Source organism: Oncorhynchus kisutch, linkage group LG21, assembly GCF_002021735.2.
Source record: "Oncorhynchus kisutch isolate 150728-3 linkage group LG21, Okis_V2, whole genome shotgun sequence".
Lineage (NCBI taxonomy): Eukaryota > Metazoa > Chordata > Actinopteri > Salmoniformes > Salmonidae > Oncorhynchus > Oncorhynchus kisutch.
The window spans coordinates 24,337,629-24,357,189 of NC_034194.2; the positions used below are offsets into that span (position 1 = coordinate 24,337,629).

General features: G+C 46.1%; 1 protein-coding gene across 1 annotated transcript; it reads right to left on the reverse strand.

Moving 5' to 3' along the window:
• Positions 1–665: 665 nt before the first annotated feature.
• On the reverse strand, positions 666–2,513 carry tmem18 (transmembrane protein 18). Its single transcript, XM_020455161.2, has 5 exons — positions 2,344–2,513; positions 1,870–1,987; positions 1,663–1,717; positions 1,456–1,549; positions 666–1,355 (listed from the first exon to the last, which is right to left on the reverse strand). The coding sequence occupies exons 1-5, from the start codon at positions 2,434–2,436 to the stop codon at positions 1,257–1,259; spliced, it is 459 nt and encodes a 152-aa protein (XP_020310750.1). The 5' UTR covers positions 2,437–2,513; the 3' UTR covers positions 666–1,256.
• Positions 2,514–19,561: the final 17,048 nt, after the last annotated feature.

Below are 19,561 nucleotides of genomic sequence, written 5' to 3' on the forward strand. Positions count from 1 at the left end.
AGGAACCGCATACCAACACAGGAACCGCATTCCACTACACGTCAGACGCATCTGGGAAAATAAAGAATGTGAATAACTAACCCGCAGCTGGAATCAGATGTTCCTCCTCTCTCTGAGATAAAAAGTGAAAAATGGGGTGTGAGTTATTGGACCTCTTTTAAAGGGTCGGCCTTTTTGTAAATGTAGCTTAGGTTTTCTTAGTATCTGCCAAAGATCAACATGATAATACCCTTTGTATTTTATCTGCTTTGACCCGGTGAAATAAATGATGTGTTCAATGTAGCATCATCTACACTGTTAATCATCTTTAAAGGCTCCTTTGCTATTGATCCTTGATGTCTCTCCTTATGGAGCACTAACCTAATGTAGCGGCATTTCTGGTCCCGCCGGGGAGGTTCTCTTCTGCACCGTTGAACCAATCCAGTAAATATGGGGGAGGAGTTAAGATGGAGTGTCGCCTTGTTAAAGTCCTCTTTTTTCATTTCCCATGAAAACCAGATTTATCTGGTTGTTTTACGACCCCGCAGAGGGTGTTGGAGCACAGAGCATATAGTCATTGGGTCACTATCGCCCTATTGTGGACTAGTAGAGAACAGAATAAGTGCAGGAGTGGATTCACATGGTTCCATGAATTCACATTATATAAAGGGTTCAAAAAAATTGCATTTATGCCTAAATACAACATTTTATTTTCCATAACCATTATCACTACATGCAAAATAACGACAATATTTGCCATGAGCATTACATTGTTGTGCAAAACAAGTAGGCTACCTTCTCATCACATAATATGAAGAAAAAAATGTTATAAATGTTTGATAACATATTTGGTCCCCTTAATAAATGTTTTATATGTACACTGTATTCCATCAAACGATATTCACTTAATGAAAAAAGGCAACTTTACTACAACCATACTTCTTCAGCCATCCAGTCTGTTCTGATTTGCAGATGGAAGTCAACTTGGGCAAGTATATAAGCAACGCAGGTGTGAGATTTACCCATTGAAAAGATGGAAGACAATAGTGATCACCCCCTCCACTCTTCTCATACTGTACTTAATACAAACACAGTACAGATCTACCTTTCAAAAAGTTTAGGCAGTTGAAGCACTGGAACCAACCATGTTGTGATGCAGATGTTTGCCATGTGATGCTGATGTGGCACCATGTTAGCCAAGTTAACATGGATCCAGTTGAGGTGATTCCCAGCATCAGCACCCCACTGATCTCAATGGAGGTCCCAGAGGAAAATGATTAGTCAGTCTTCTTGTTCTGCTCTCTACGGGCCTTTCTCTTCAGTTGCAGGGTCTTCAGCTCTATCATGGTGGAGAACGTCCTGTACACCCACAACGCCTGAGAGACACACACACATTCACAAATCTGTTAACACAAGCCTAGGATCAGCTCTGTTTCACTTGGGATTTAATGGTTGAGAATGACCTTTAAAACTTACAACAATGATGATTGTGTTGAGCAGAAGGGGAATGGAGTAGACCAAAGATATGAACATCCCATTTGAGTCAAAGTACTGGAACTTGGAAAATGACCTGTGAAATTATAAAATAAGTTGTTCCTCAACACACTAACTAAATTACAAAAAAAAACAGTCAACATATTTTCTCCCAGTATACCATGTACTGCAGCTCAATTAGATCTTTACCTCCAGTTCATGGCTGCCACCTCGTTCAGATATTCGGCACAGTACACCATGCATACTTTGGAGAGAGGGGAAACAGTAATTGCTGGATGGCATGAATAAATGTTTGTGTATAAAATGTGTAGTGTTTAAAAAATATATACAGATCACATTACATATAACCATCAATATGTTATACAATGCTAGTAGTTGAAACACACATCCACTTACCCATAACCAGGAACTGGCATATTTGCACTCTGTAGAATCTACGTGTCAGGAGAGTTGCAAGGAGACAGACAGCATGGAACCCCAGAAGTCCAATAAGCCACGGCTCAGACCACTGTATCTGCAGACATGATATTAAACAGTGGTTTAGCTAGCTAGCTACATTTACAAACAATCAACAGCATCGTGTTAGAGGACAGTGGGTTGGCATTGGTACTAGATAAGCAGCAAGCTAACTCATAAGCAACATCTGTAATACTAGCTAGCTAGCACTCTAAATTCACAACAACCAGATAACTGGTCAGACCTATCTTTTTAACTTAATATATTTTATCTTGTAAGATATCTCTATTTTGACTAGTAGAGAAACCAACAAAGATAGCTAGCTCTAAGCTAGCTAGGCTAACTTATCTTTCCTAGGGCAAGCTAGCATCAGAGAGAACGTTCCGATGAATAAGAAAGACAAACCAAACGTACAGACATAAGAAATGTCCATATTGATGTGATTCGCATATTGCTAAATGCATCGATTGGAATAGAGCTTATATTTTGTGCTTTCTGATCAATCATCTTGACAAAATACACGTTCACAACTACTGTGTAAACACAAGAAACGAATGCGGAAGAAACGCCCCCTCCGTCGCCGAAACTTGACGTCACCGTTTTTTCTTCTTCTATGATATAGTGGCGGTCCGCAAACAAACGTTGAAGTTGAATGCCGCCACCTACTGTACTGGAGTGTGTGGTCTTCTTTGGTTGGGGTTTATTGGTGGTTGGCATCCAACGTCATGGTGCATTACCGCCACCTACTGTGCTGGAGTGTGGGCCAGAGACGGAGAAACTAAATCCTACCTGTCAGCCCGTTGCTCTTAAAAAGATAACAAAACATTTGAGACTACATTTAATGAAGTTTTACTCGATATAGTCCTTAAACTAATTTCCTGTATCCCCTTCTCCCTCATACTAGATCTCAGCCTCTCTCTTTCCCTCTGATACTCCCCACACCATAGCAATACATGCTCCACGGGCTTTGTTTCCCGGCAATAATCACACTTTCCTGTTGGATGCTTTCCTATGACATTTAAGGACTTATTCAACTGGTTGTGTTCCACCCTTAATCTTGTAAAAATAGCCTCCTCTCTTCTGTCCCTTCCTGCCGTCCTCCCCTCCCCGACTTTCCTCTGTACTTGGAATAGATGCCTGCCCTTAGTATCTCTATTCCACTGCTCCTGTTGTCTCTGCACCATCACTGTCCATATCAGGCTTTTTGCCTCTGTCTTGCTCGTTGAAACTACAACATCAACATCCCTAGTTCTAAGTGCTTGTTTAGCCAGTACATCAACTGCCTCATTCCCCTCTACCCCCACATGGGCTGGGACCCGAGTAACTGTTATCTGTACACCCATCTGTCTAATCCTGCCATGGGTTTGTAGCACCTCATAAAGCAGGTCATGTCTGCTATGTTAGCTAAAAGACTGGGCACTCATTAACACTGCACATGAATCAGAGCAAATAACTACTCTGTCTGGCTTCACCTCCTACATTGAAACATTGAAAGTCAATATATATAAAAAATATTTAAATAAATAAAGAGTGCAACGAGCGACTGGAACAAGCTGCAATCAGCACCCAAAATGGACAGTTTTATCTCAATCTCTTCATTCAAAGATTCAATCATGGACACTTACTGACACTTGTGGCTGCTTTGTGTGATGTATTGTTGTCTCTACCTTCTTGCCCTTTGTGCTGTTGTCTGGGCCCAATAATGTTTGTACCCTTTTTTGTGCTGCTACCATGTTGTGCTGCTGCCATGTTGTGTAGCTACCATGTTGTGCTGCTACCATGTTGTGTTGCTACCATGTTGTTGTCATGTTGTGTTGTTAGCATGCTGTGTTGTCATGTGTTGCTGCCATCCTATGTTGTTGTCTTAGGTCTCTCTTTATGTAGTGTTGTGTTGTCTCTCTTGTGGCGATGTGTGTTTTGTCCTATTTTTTACTATTATTATTATTTTGTCATTTATCCCAGGCCCCTGTCCCTGCAGGAGGAATTTAGCCTTTTGGTAGGTGGTCATTGTAAATAAGAATATGTTCTTAACTAACCTGCCTAGTTAAATAAAGGTTCAATAAAATAAAAATGCCAACAGTATGGCCATCAGCTCCGCCACATATACAGCCAGATGATCTGTAATATGTTTCCTGACTTCCCCCCCACATTCCTGCACTACAAATGCTGACCCAGTGCGTCCTGTCCTTGGATCTTTTGAACTATCTGTGTAAATGGCCACAAAATCCTGATACACAGTATCCAGACGTCTCTTAACCCTTGTGTAGTCTTAACATTCTGAATACTCCCCTTGTCCTTAATGGTCAAAAATGACCCGCCTTCACTAAACCCCTAACATAAAGCAGCTTAATTGAACTTTAAACCCCAAATCTATTTTGCATGAGGAAACAACCATTCATTCAACACAAACTTTGTGAATATCTGGGTTTTGCCTCTTCACAATGCAGAAAGACTGCATTTAATGAATGGACACCACTCGTTTTTATTACAACACACGTGTCATTATTGTTTCTTTACTAAAGTAGAGGTTAATTATTGTTATTATTATTATTACTAAAGGTACTGCATAGGTCTAAACATAATTTTTTAGCAAGAGATAGCACTTGTATAGCCTAAGAAAGTAGCAGAAATGTGCAGAAAGTAGTTTGAATGGATTTTATTGAAGGGGAACAATAACCGTCTTGAATTCTTTTGGCAACATAGTGATGTATTCTTATATACTGTACACTAAGGAATTCAACTACAAAATACTAGCCGTCTCTAATTTTTTTAACCATTGTGTCAGGATGGTGTATTGGAGGCGAAGTCAAGTGCAGGAGAGCAGATATAATGAACAGGTGCACTTTTATTATAGTTCCAAAAACGAGAGCACTACATGAAACAAACACACTCAAAAAACAGACCATAAAAGTAGAGCGCGTAAACTAACACCACCTAACATGAAAACAATTACACACAAAGCATGATGGGAAACAGAGGGTTAAATACAAGTAGCTTAATTGGGGAAATGTAAACCAGGTGTGTATGGAAACAAGACAAGACAAATGGATATACGAAAAGTGGAGCGGTGATGGCTAGAAAGCCGGTGACATCGATCGCCGAACGTCTCCCGAACAAGGAGAGGGGCTGACTTCGGCAGAAGTCGTGACCCACAAGGTGTATAAACAACAACAATAAATAAGAATAAAATAAGATAATAGGTACTAAATAAAAACTTGAAGAACACAAATCAATCAACTCTAATTAGCACATGTAGGACAGTATGCAAGTGTGTGTGGATGGACTTTGCAGATGTATTTCCACATGTGCAGCACATAGTATTTATTTTACATACTTTCTTTGGAGGGAAGAATTGGCATCTCCTCCTCTTGCCTGCCCCAGCTACAGCCAGCTGTGGATCAGAACAAGATTCATCCCCCCGAACAGTTTTCACAAGCGCTACAGAGGTTGCAGTGCGGGGGAGGCGCTCCCTTCTTTGATTGTGTGGGGTTACAAGTGCATTTTCCATCTGCTCCAGGAACACCCTCCTCTTGTTCCACTTATCAGGCATCCAGGTAGGGTTGATCTTGTTTCATATCATGAAGGCATTGTATGAGGACACATCAATGGTGTTATGGAAGATGACCAGGGGCCAGCGGGCAGTCATCCTCCTGCAGCTGTAAGTTCCAATCACCTTGTCCAGGTTGTCCACACCTCCTTTGTTGTGGTTGTAGTCCAGGATGATGGCTGGCTTCCTGTCCTCACGATCACTGATCTCAGCCATTTTGTGCAGTGTGCTCAGGAGGGCCACATTATTGTTCCTCTTTGGGAGGTAAGAAACTAAAGTGATGGTGGGGGTGAAGACAAGCTTTGATGAGAAGGCCTCTCTCCCCCTTGTTGTGAGGAGTACAGGGAGGAGCTCAGGCTTGTTCTTTCTAACTGTGCCAACCATGGTGATCTTCCTCTTCAGGAGCTGTTGGCTGAGTTCAATCAGTAGCACACATAATCTCCATTTCTCATTGTGTGTGTGTGTGTGTGTGTGTGTGTGTGTGTGTGTGTGTGTGTGTGTGTGTGTGGGGGGGGGGGGGGGGGGGGTGTCTTTGTGGTGTGTAAATTATTTTATAACTGCCGGGTCAAGAATGACCCTAAGACAATCTTTGTACCCTGGTGGTGTACAGCTTTCATGGAAATATGAACAAAGGCAATGTTTCACTTTTTCTAATGTTGTGATCACTCTAGGAAAAGCAATCAAATTTCAAGCTGAAATTTTTTAATTTAGTGGGTTTTCTCTGCTGTTAAACATAGTGGAGAGTCATTTTTTACAAGGGTTAAACACAAGAGTTAAACCAATCAGATGGATCAACACTCTCCCTATCTTCCTGTAGTCTCTCCAACACTTCTAGATCAACTACTGAAGGTGGGAGTAGCCATGGTGGATTTACAGGAATAACTACCATTGGACTAAACTCCCTTCCATACAGTCCCATCTCCTTCACCTGGGTATTACCCACCCACCCAAAGCTTGTGATCTGTCTTCGCTCATGTTCCCAGCATGCCTGTAAAATCCCTTTTGCAGGATGAGACACGCCATGTCCCTGTAGGTTGACCCAATAATCCATTGCCAGCTGCTGTCTCCTAATCTGCAATTGCATATCCCCCATCTGCACCTGTAGTGCAGCCACTGGGGAGGTCTGAAACGCCCCACTACATATTCTGAGTCCTTGCCCCTGTATGACATCTAGCCTTTACAATGAGGTCCTGGCTGCCCGAACCATACGCTATACTGCCATAGTCTATTACAGATCGGATCAATACAACATGAATGAGGAACGCCCAGCCCCCCCACTCCTTCCCCGTCAGAGAGTGCATCACATTTAGCACCTTCTTACACTTTCCCACCACTCTCTCATTGTGTTCTGCCCAGGTCAGTCTAGTGTCAAAGTACACCCCAAGGAACCTGAAGGCCCCCACCCTCTCCAAGTTTCTCCCATATAACCTCAAGCATACCTCATCTCCCACCTTCACCCTGGTAAAGAACACTGTCTGAGTTTTCTCTACAGAGAACCTGAATCACAACATTAATGCCCACCCCTTTACCTCATCAATTGCTTCCTGTACCTTCCTGACTATGTATGGCATTTTTTCCCCTCTTCCATAAGGCCCCATCATCTGCAAATAACGACCTCCCAATATCCGTCTGTACCTGAGTAAACATAATTGATCGTGATTGAGAACAACAGAGGACGAATCACACTCCCCATTGGTCTACCGTTATCCACCAGGTAGCTGCCTGATAAAGACTTCCCTCACCTGGATAGACCTTCCAAACAGGAAATCCTTTATCCAGCTGTACGTTCTTCCTCCTAACTCAATGATATCAAGCTTGATTACCAGCCCCTCCTTCCACATCATATCATACGCCTTCTCCACATCAAAAAAGTTAACTACAACAGACTCCTTGTTCACCTGAGCCTTCCTGACCTCTGCTTTTAAGCAGATCACTGAGTCTGTAGTTCTCCTACCCTTCCTGAACTCACTCTGATGTGGCGATACTAGCCCCCTGCTCTCCAGGAAGTAAGTTAGCGTCTCCATAATCATACATTCCATAATCGTACATACATGTGATGTTAAAGCTATTGGCCGATAGCTTGTTGGCCTCGTTGGGTCCTTTCCTGGCTTCCGGATTGGTACCACTACTGCCTCCTTCCAACTGCCTGGTAGTTTCTCCTTCTCCCACACTCTGGTTGTACAACACCAATTCCTTATCCAATGCACCATCACTAAGATGGGCCAACATAACATAGCACACCTCATCTTTCCCAGGTGAAGTTACCACAGCCTAACCTATTTACCTTTTTCACCTCTGCCATGGTAAATGGTGCATTCATCAGTTACATCCTCCCTCCTATCCAGCACTCCAGGATGCTCCTTTCTCTCCCCCTCTCCCTCTCTCCTCCTCTGCCCCTCTCCCCCTCTGCCCCTCTCCCTCTCTCCTCCTCTCCCTCTCTCCTCCCCTCTCCCTCTGCCCCTCTCCCTCTCCCCCCTCTGCCCCTCTCCCTCTCTCCCCCTGTCCTGCCAAATTTGCCGAGCTATGCACTTGGACAAACATTTTGGCCATCATCTATGCCTTCTCCTCATCTGTTACTGCCACATCCTTCCTGATCGTCAACACTGGATAATCCCACCCCCTTCTGACCCCACTTGTCCTCTTAATCATCCCCCACACTTCTCCCACAGGTGTCGCCCTTCCATTGGTGTCACAGAACCGATGCCAACATGACCTATTTTTCTGACGGATAGTTCTCCTCACCAGAGCCTGTACCTGCTTATACTGAATCAAATGTTGGAAGTTATGCATCCTTTTCAGTACTCTAAATGCCCTGTTCCTACTCCTCAACATTGACCCACACTCCTCCATCCACCATGGCACTGCTTTCCTCCTCCTCCTCCTCCTACTCCTCAGGGGCTGTCCCCACTAACGCTGTTCTCACCCATTTATTCATACTATCCACATCCCCTCTCATATACACCCGAGCCATCACCTGCTCACTCAGCTCCTGAAACTAATCCCACTTTGCCCTTCCCAACACCCACCTGCCTACTCCATCCACTGACACTACCTCCTCCCTCCAGCCTTCTGTGCATACTACAGGGTAATGATCAAATAAAATCACATGCGCTGAATACAACACGTGTAGCCCTTACATTGAAATGCTTACTTACAAGCCCTTAACCAACAATGCAGTTTAAAGAAAAATACCTACAAAAATAAGAAATAAAAGTAACAAGTAATTAAAGAGCAGCAGTAAAATAACAATTGCGAGGCTATATACAGGGATCACCTGTTAGTCAAGGTAATTGAAGTAATATGTACATGAGGTAGAGTTATGAAAGTGACTATGTATAGATAATAAACAGGGAGTAGCAGCAGCATAAAAGAGGGGAGTGGGGGGCAATGCAAATAGTCTGGTAAGCCATTTGACTAGGTGTTCAGGAGTCTTATGGCTTGGGGATAGTAGCTGTTTAGAAGTCTCTTGGACCTAGGCTTGGCGCACCGGTACCACTTGCCGTGTGGTAGCAGAGAGAACAGTCTATGACTAAGGTGGCTGGAGTCTTTGACCATTTTTAGGGCCGCCTGGTATATAGGTCCTAGATGGCAGGAAGCTTGGCCCCAGTGACATACTGGGCTGCATGCACTACCCTTTGGCCATGCAGTTGCCATACCAGGCAGTGATGCAACCAGTCAAGAGATGGTGCAGCTGTAGAACCTTTTGAGGATCTAAGGACCCATGCCAAATCTTTTCGGTCTCCTGAGGGGGAATAGGTTTTGTCGTGCCCTCTTCACCACCATCTTGGTGTGCTTGGACCATGTTAGTTTGTTGTTGATGTGGACACCAAGGAACTTGAAACTCTCAACCTGCGCCACTACAGCCCCTCCTTTTCCTGTAGTCCACAATCATCTCCTTTGTCTTGATCACGTTGAGGAAGAGGTTGTTGTCCTAGTACCACACAGCCAGGTATCTGACCTCCTCCCATTAAAATCCCCACACCATTACCTTACTTCTATCCTGGCCCTCCACCCTCTCCAACACTTCCAGGTCCAATATCTGACACAGATGATAGTAGTTCACTACCACTATCATCCCTCCTCAGTCAAGATGCTCTATCACAACTCCACCACCACATATTCCTGTCAATACCTTTGTGTAGCATCCTGTAGGAAAGTCCTTGCTTCATGAAGGTGGCACACCCCTCCCCCTACATCTCTGTCCCTATGAACCACTACATAAACTCCACAGTCGGTTTGAGCCATGTTTCCTGCACACAAATCACATCAGGCTTAGCTGTCATATCTACAATGAACTGCTTGAACTCCTGCCCATTGGCCAACAGGCTTGGAGCATTCCATTGTAGTACTACCACCATAATTAAGATCCAGTAATCAATGACTCCACCCTCGGCTGACTGAGGTCATCTCAAACCTCTTCCCATGTCAACCCTGTCATAATCAGATGTCTCCCAGCAGCTTTCACTATTAGCTGAATCCTCTTTGTTTTAGACTCTACTTCAGCAGTGCTATTGATAGCTCATGCCTCGAACATCACCAACTTTCTCTTATCTATGTATACCATATCGCAGCCCACCTACCCCGTAATCCCCGGTGTAGATGCTCCTACCCATTTCTTCCTTGAACCTGTATCTCCCTGGACCTGGACCACCCTCACTGCCTCTGCATATGACACCCCTCTCTCCACTCTCACTTGTTGCACCTTCACTTCCATCTTCATAGCCTCACACCCACTCTATGCCACACTATGAGCACCCCCAAAACTGCAGCACCTTGGATGTACACCATCCCCACTCTTCCCATACTCATGCTCCCCTCCACACCCGACACACCTCTTTTTCTCTTTACAGGCTGTTGCCCAAACCTCTAGCAGTTAAAACATCTTCAAGGCTTCGGTACATACGCCCTCACATAATAACTAATATATCATATGTTACTTTATTTGGCAGTACCCGGTCCTTGAAGTGTAACAGAATAGACAGGCTATGTACACTAACTCCACCCCTTGTTGCTTGCCATCTTTGAACATTCACTAGAACTCCTCTCAAGTCGTCGCTTACCTCTTTAATACTAACACTCACAAGCACTCCTGTTATCACCCATTTAATCCACTGCTTCCCTGCTTGATCAGTCCAGCTGCTCCACACCACCTTACACTTCCCTGTTTGCTTCACTCTGAGAGATGTTTCCCTCTGCGCCATGTCCTTACAGAACACCAACAAGATCCCATCTCAACATTTTAGAATTGACAACTTCCCCAATCCACTCTTTTACCACAGCTGTCAATCTTATTGGCATCATAGCCACAACTACCCTTCCTCCCTAAACTTCAGAATCCCTTTCTGCTCCTCCTCACCTCCATGCTCCCCTCGTGTCTTATGTTCCCTTCCTCGGCACTTTCTACCTCCGAACTGCCACTAGCGTTGGAAACTATGTTGGTCTCCTCAAACGTCCCTTTCTGCCTCCTCTCTGCCTCCATAGACCTCTCGCTCCCTTTCAAACCCCTACTCCCTTTTTCTAACCGCTTTCTTTTTCTCTTAAATTCATTAAAGATCCTACAATGTGATTTACTGGATTTTCTTTCTCATTTTGTCTGTCATAGTTGAAGTGTACCTATGATGAAAATTACAGGCCTCTCTCATCTTGCACAATTGGTGGCTGACTAAATACTTTTTTGCCCCACTGTATATAGGGAAGGCAATCAGGGAAGTGACGGAGTCCAGGTGAATCTGATGACGCGCAGGTGCGTGTAACGATGGTGACAGGTGTGCTCCATAACGAGCAGCCTGGTAAGCTAGAGGCTGGAGAGGGAACACACGTGACATGATCTTTCCATGTATATTGCTCATTGAACCATAAACCCAAATATTTATATTTAGAAACCCTCCCATAGACTGTCCATACAGAAACAACTGTATATTATAAGCAACTTTCTTCTTTGAGAAGAACATACAACAAGACTTTGCCACTGACAATTTAAAAACCCAAGTCAATTGACCATCTTTCAACATCCACTATAGCTTGTTGAGTAGATTTGATCACACAAGAGACATTCCTTCCCCTCTGTCACGTTCTGACCTTTATTTCCTTTGTTTTGTATTTATTTAGTATGGTCAGGGCGTGAGTTGGGTGGGCAGTCTATGTTTGTTTTTCTATGATTTGGGTATTTCTATGTTTCGGCCTACTAGAGGAGGACGACCGTGACAGAATCACCCACCAACCAAGGACCAAGCGGCGTGGTAAACAGCAGCGACGACAGCAGCAACAGCAAAAACAGCGGCCAGCATCACAGGACTCCTGGACATGGGAGGAGATTCTAGACGGGAAAGGACCCTGGGCACAGGCTGGGGAATATCGCCGCCCCAAAGCAGAGCTGGAGGCGGCGAAAGCTGAGCGGCGGCGATATGAGGAGGCAGTGCGACAGGTACGAGAGGCAGCCCCAAAAATGTTTTGGGGGGGGGCAGACGAGGTGTGGTAGTAAGCCAGGTAGCAGACCTGAGCTCACTCCTCGTGCTTATTATAAGCAGCGCATTACTGGTCAGGCACCGTGTTAAGCGCACGGTGTCGCCAGTGCGTGCCCATAGCCCGGTGCGCTATAGGGCAGCCCCCCGAAAGTGCCGTGAGAGTGTGGGCATCGAGCCAGGGCGTATGGTGCCTGCTCAGCGGGTCTGGTCGCCGGTACGCAGTTTTGGTCCAGGTTATCCTGCGCCGGCTCTGCGTGCTGTGTCTCCGGGGCGCTGGGAGGGTGCAGTGCGTCCTCTGCCTGCGCTCCGCTCGTGCCGGGCGAATGTGGGAGTGGAGCCTAAGGGAGAGGTGCGTGTAGTAAGCACTAGATCTCCCGTGCTTACCCACAGCCCGGTTCAACCTGTGCCTACACTCTGGAGGGTCCGGGCTAGAGTAGTTGTCCAGCCTGGGGAAGTGGTGCCAAGGTTGCGCACCAGAGCTCCAGTGCTCCCCCACACCCCTTTCCTTCAGGTGCCTCCTAACACCAAGCCTCCTGAGGGTCTCCCCAGCCTGGTGGTTCCTGTGGCAGCCCCACGCACCAGGCTGTCTCTCTGTCTCCTCCCTGCAGGTGGTCCCGCCTGTCCGGCGCCGCTGTCGGAGCCTCCCGCCTGTCCGGCGCCGCTGCCGGAGCCTCCCGCCTGTCCGGCGCCGCTGCCGGAGCCTCCCGCCTGTCCGGCGCCGCTGCCGGAGCCTCCCGCCTGTCCGGCGCCGCTGCCGGAGCCTCCCGCCTGTCCGGCGCCGCTGCCGGAGTCTCCCGCCTGTCCGGCGCCGCTGCCGGAGCCTCCCGCCTGTCCGGCGCCGCTGCCGGAGCCTCCCGCCTGTCCGGCGCCGCTGTCGGAGCCTCCCGCCTGTCCGGCGCCGCTGTCGGAGCCTCCCGCCTGTCCGGCGCCGCTGCCGGAGTCTCCCGCCTGTCCGGAGCCTCCCGCCTGTCCGGCGCTGCTGCCGGAGTCTCCCGCCTGTTCGGCGCTGCTGCCGGAGTCTGAGGCGCCAGAGCCCCTCAGCCCAGAGGCGCCAGAGCTTCTGCCCCTCTGTCCAGAGCTTCCGCCCCTCTGTCCAGAGCTTCCGCCCCTCTGTCCAGAGCTTCCGCCCCTCTGTCCAGAGCTTCCGCCCCTCTGTCCAGAGCTTCCGCCCCTCTGTCCAGTGGGGTCATTGAGAGGGGTGGTCATGGTTAGAAAGCCACGGAGGCGGACAATAAGGCGGACAAAGACAATGGTTAAGTGGGGTCCGCGTCCCGCGCCAGAGCCGCCACCGCGGACAGACGCCCACCCAGACCCTCCCCTATAGGTCAAGGTTTTGCGGCCGGAGTCCGCACCTTTGGGGGGGGGGGTACTGTCACGTTCTGACCTTTATTTCCTTTGTTTTGTATTTATTTAGTATGGTCAGGGCGTGAGATTGGTGGGCAGTCTGTTTGTTTTTCTATGATTTGGGTATTTCTATGTTTCGGCCTAGTATGGTTCTCAATCAGAGGCAGGTGTCATTAGTTGTCTCTGATTGAGAATCATACTTAGGTAGCTTGGGTTGCACTGTTTGTTGGTGGGTCGTTGTCTATGTTGTAGCTTCACGGTCGTCATTAGTTTATTGTTTTGTATACAGTGTCAGTACTTTCGGTATTAAAGATTTACCATGGACACTTACGACGCCGCATTTTGGTCCGATCCTTCTCGCCTCTCCTCTTCAGATGAAGAGGAGGACGACCGTGACACCCTCTTCCAAATAGCTCCATCATCAGCATACAGGGAAGCCCCAATATCCCTACCTACATTTGAAAACACATTGTTAATCATAATGTTGAACAACATAGGACTGACAGCACTGCCTTGAGGAATACCATTGTCTACTCCATAGGCATCAGATAAAAAAGAGAGAAAAGAGAGATTAAATAAGAAGACCAAAACCTAGTTGCATAATTGCCCACCAATACCAAGTCTGTAGGCCTTCTCTCCACATACTGTCATAAGCCTTTTCAATGTAAAGTTTTTTTCAACTTCATTGATCACCTTTACTAATGAATCCAAAGTAGATCTACCTTTACGGAATCCACTTTGACATTGATTGAATAAACCTCTATGTTCCAGGAAATATGAAAATCTGTTGACTATCATCTTTTCCATCAGTTTACACAAGTTAGAGGTCAGTGCTATTGGTCTGTAACTATCAGCACATAAAGGTTCCTTACCAGGCTTTATAAAAAGGTAATATTACTGCACATTTCCAACCAGAAGGTATAAATCCCTCACTCCAAATCGTATTAAATAATCCCAGGAGAACATGTATGACATCATGTAGATGATTAAACATTACATAGCACAACTGATCATGACCTGGGGCTGTATATCCACAGCCTTTTAAGGCTGAACCCATCTCCTGTATGGTAAAAACAGCATTCAAAGAGGAGCCAACAGTATCCCCTTTCTTATACACATTAACAGGAGCATTTAAAATGTCACACCTGTGTTGCTTATATACTTCATCCAAAGTAACCCCACTATGTACCTTATCAAATGTCTTCCCCAACAAGTCAGCTTTTTCTTTATCAGTTACAGCCATTTTTTGACCCAGAACCAAAACTGGAATTTGAGTGGACTTGCTTCTTCCAGTCATGTTCTTCAACATAGACCATACATCCCCCAGCTCAGTACCCCTGCCTATTGTAGAGCAGAACTGCCTCCATGAATTTCTCTTGACAGACTTAATGATCCTACGTACTAAAGCTCTCTTCCTTTGGAAATCAACTAGATTCTCAGGAGACATATTCCTACGCAACACTGCGTAACCCTATTTCTTTCTCGAATAGCCACAGTACACTCTTCAGTCCACCAAGGAACCCCCTTCCTTTTCTCACACACTTCACTCACTGGTACATATAAATTCACAGACGCAAAAAGGTCACAGAGGCATTACATACATCAACCGTCCTCTCTAAAGACAACTGTTCAACAGACTTTAAGCAATGATCAACAAACTTTTCCCAGTCTGCTTTATGAAAGCCCCATCTTCTGAACAGTACCCTATCTGGAATAGTAACATGACAGTTCATGGTACACCAAATCAGGAAATGATCACTTCCAACAGCAGAATCATTCCTTTCATTCCATTCACACATAGATGCAATAGAGCTAGAAGCCAGTGTGAGGTCCAGGCAGGATGTAACCCCTCTAACAACATAATGTACCACGCCCATCGTTAAGACATACTAATGCTCTTGTCTCCATCATATCTTCCACAATAGTACCATTAGCATCTGTATGTGTGCTTCCCCATAAACTATTAGGTGTATTAAAGTGGCTGCACCATATCTCTCTAGACCCCAATTCTCCTGATATGTCATCAAACATCTCTACAGATGACAAGGGCTGTAAAAATGTTGTAACTTAATATTGCTACCTGCACTGTAGATTTCCATCATCACACGTTCATATTCAGAAGGGACAGGTATATTACGATATACAAGACCTTCCCTTAGGAACGTAGCACACCCAACATTGTCCTACTAACTATTACCCCTCTCTTTAAAAAAAATCCACTATTTAATCGTACTCCAGACAGTCTGAGAGGACAGAACACTACCACTCAACACCTCCTGGAAATGTTATGCAGTACTTCTCTGCCGCAGCCACCACAACCTCTATTTTCTGTGACTTCCGATCCATTTCTCTAGTACAATTGACAACCATGGCTATGAATGCTAAACAGCCCAATTTACTGAAGCACTTTTCTTCCCATCATTCTCTCTTGGTCTCTGCCTACTCACAGGAATCCTCTCAGTATCCCTCACCCTATACCCATCTTCCTCTGCCACTCTCTTCACTGCTTTGGCAAACAATACTTTCTGTACTACTCTAACCTTGGCAACCTCAACCTGCCTTTTTCTCATTGGACACCTCCGATGTCCAACCCCACGGGCACCCCCACAGCTAACACACACAACTTTCTCCACCGATACTACATATTTCTTCATCTCATGCCCTCATGCACACTTCTCACATCTAGGAATCTCCCTCCTACACACTGCTGCAACATGCCCATATACTTGACACCTAAAACACTGTAGTATTTTTGGAAACAAAAGCTCTCATGAGATAACTTACACTTCCTAACTTGACCTTGTCATGCAAAAGCTCTACATCAAAACTCAGCAGGACAGACAATGTGTTCTCCGTTTCCCCACGCTCTCCACCGGATCTGCGTCGCACCAAACGGTGTGTCACAGACATGGGGAATCTTCAATTTCAACTGATCCTCAACACTTAATGTTCCCCCCGTTATCACTCCGGAGAGCAAAGCAAGTCTCATTTCTTGTCCCTAATCGCGTTATGCAGAGCTCCCGCTCCTCACTTATCCACTCCGAGTTACTCTCACCAACTCAACGGTCCCCAACCTGTCATCCCATATGGATCAGTCAAAATGCAAGGATCCATTCTCTCCACAAACATCACTCCCACTGGACCAGAAACATCCTTTTCATCCTCGGGATGAGGCCGAACTCGGTGGTCCTCTCCGCAGGTAATACATCCAAACTCTCATCATGTTCCATCTCTGAGCTACTAGAGCACGTATCCTTCTGTTTGTGTTACGCCCCTGAAAACAGAGGAGAAATAATCACGAGAGTGATACGGTGTTGTATTCTCAATTTAACGTTTAGTTGAATATTTCACAAAAGTAACACATTACAAAACAACAGAAAAACAATTATACAAATAACACAGCAAAATATCTTATTAACAACGTACATGTTCATTCACAATCGACATAAAATGGCAGCTACTCTCAGTACGATGCTATTCTTCACTTCAACCGAGCAGGGCTAATATTACTCTCTTCAAACTTAACTCTAACTTCCTCAAAACGTTACTAAGACACACCTTAAACACTCTTGACATGTTAGTGAGTTATAACATTTAAATTACTATTTTTATCATCAATAAAGTACCTGAAAACAGGGGAGAAATAATCACGAGAGTGATACGGTGTTGTATTCTCAATTTAACGTTTAGTTGAATGAGAAAAAGACCGCGATTTTCCCCAGGAATATGGGTGGAGACCAGAGCAATCGATCTCCGGCTCATAGATTAAGAGCATTTCGTAGATCACAGATTAACACTTTTAGGCACTACAAAATCAAGTAATCAATATAACGTTTACACATTACTCTCACAATTCATACCCTTTGACAGATTTGAACTTTAACACAATTATATGAATGTTATCAATCTTTATCAACTGATACTGAATGCATCTTTTTAACCTTAGATGTTTTAAGATCCTCACATACTATGAACTTACTAATACTTTTTAATGTATAACAGGCTATGACTATTTCCTTTAACCTGTCACACTCTCCCCGACACAATAAATGTTGTCCCAACATTACCAACATTGTCTTCTTCAACAGTCCGTATGCACTGGACCTAGAAAATCCTCTTCTGTAAGGTAGTACTTGAGCAGAGGTCAAGGGTCACAGTTCAAATATAACTAACAAGTTATATTCACAGTCCATATCTGTTGACCAGCTATATAACATAAGCAGTATTTTCTCATACTATTGATCAACAGTCCATCAATTTTAATGATCTATATGCATAGTCTGCAAATTGTCTCTTTTGACAGTCTGTGAAATCAGACAGTAGTCCATGGTCAAACATGTCAACTCTGTAGTCTCATGTTTGCTGAAGCCCATACATGTAAGGTGGCTGAAAGTAACATTGCTGTAGTGATGGCAGCCATGGAACCAGTCCTGGTGCAGAGTAGACAGGGAACAACTGTGGCTGTGGCTGTATACTGTAGCAGGAAGGGATACCAAGCTGATCATAGGTGATACGTCTTGGAGGGTGTCTCTCTCTTTGTGGCAGCTGGTAGGCTGGTTCCTCAGGTTCAGCAGCATCAGTATATGAAGGAAAGGCACTTGGTGGACGATCATCAGGCACATTTTCAGCAGGCAAGTTACTCTCCTCAGCAGGCAGGTCTTTAACTGTTGTTGTCTCCTCCAGCCGCTTTTCAACAAGAAGCTGTGCTGGTAGCGTATCAGGGACTGGCACTGCAACTGTCTGTTTCACTGTTGGGGGCCTGTGTTCCCACTCGCTCACTTCACGCCAACCCTCCTCATCACACCGCTTCCCTCTACACTCAGCTCCTTCTCGGTGGTCGTCCCAGCAGGTAGGCCCTCTTCATCACACCGCTCCCTCTACACTCAGCTCCTTCTCGGTGGTCGTCCCCGCAGGTAGGCCCTCTTCATCACACCTCTTCCCTGTACACTCAGCTCCTTCTCGGTGGTCGTCCCAGCAGGTAGGCCCTCTTCATCACACCGCTCCCTCTACACTCAGCTCCTTCTCGGTGGTCGTCCCAGCAGGTAGGCCCTCTTCATCACACCACTTCCCTGTACACTCAGCTCCTTCTCGGTGGTCGTCCCCGCAGGTAGGCCCTCTTCATCACACCTCTTCCCTCTACACTCAGCTCCTTCTCGGTGGTCATCCCAGCAGGTAGGCCCTCTTCATCACACCACTTCCCTCTACACTCAGCTCCTTCTCGGTGGTCGTCCCAGCAGGTAGGCCCTCTTCATCACACCTCTTCCCTGTACACTCAGCTCCTTCTCGGTGGTCGTCCCAGCAGGTAGGCCCTCTTCATCACACCGCTCCCTCTACACTCAGCTCCTTCTCGGTGGTCGTCCCAGCAGGTAGGCCCTCTTCATCACACCGCTCCCTCTACACTCAGCTCCTTCTCGGTGGTCGTCCCAGCAGGTAGGCCCTCTTCATCACACCTCTTCCCTGTACACTCAGCTCCTTCTCTGTGGTCGTCCCAGCAGGTAGGCCCTCTTCATCACACCGCTGCCTCTACACTCAGCTCCTTCTCGGTGGTCGTCCCAGCAGGTAGGCCCTCTTCATCACACCTCTTCCCTGTACACTCAGCTCCTTCTCGGTGGTCGTCCCAGCAGGTAGGCCCTCTTCATCACACCGCTCCCTCTACACTCAGCTCATTCTCGGTGGTCGTCCCAGCAGGTAGGCCCTCTTCATCACACCTCTTCCCTGTACACTCAGCTCCTTCTCGGTGGTCGTCCCAGCAGGTAGGCCCTCTTCATCACACCGCTCCCTCTACAATCAGCTCCTTCTCTGTGGTCGTCCCAGCAGGTAGACCCTCTTCATCACACCTCTTCCCTCTACACTCAGCTCCTTCTCGGTGGTCGTACCAGCAGGTAGGCCCTCTTCATCACACCTCTTCCCTCTACACTCAGCTCCTTCTCGGTGGTCGTCCCAGCAGGTAGGCCCATTTCATCCTGGACTGGCTGACCACTGCTGTCTGACTCCATTTGAAGATCATTAAGCTTCTCAAAAGAGAATGAAGACCTGTAAGTCTTATTACTTGGTGTACTCAGGAGATACATCTCTGATCTTAACAGCACCATTCTTTCGCATCATCGTACCTCCTGGTTCGTCTGCGTTTCAGCCTCCAGCTAACATTGTGGAAAGAGCATCAGTTGTTCCACCGATGGGTATTCATCAGAAGTTGTATAATATATATATATACTGCAAAAAAACACAGACATACTCTACAGTAGAGCTACAATACAGCACATAGTAGCCTCAGGCA

Bases quoted from the DNA above. Each gene is read 5' to 3' on its own strand.
- tmem18 (XM_020455161.2), bottom strand. From the start codon at position 2,436: ATGATTGATCAGAAAGCACAAAATATAAGCTCTATTCCAATCGATGCA. The intron at 1,988-2,343 runs GTACGTTTGGTT...TCATGTCTGCAG, and splicing joins TATGGACATTTCTTATGTCT to ATACAGTGGTCTGAGCCGTG. The intron at 1,356-1,455 runs GTAAGTTTTAAA...TGTGTCTCTCAG, and splicing joins TCAACACAATCATCATTGTT to GCGTTGTGGGTGTACAGGAC.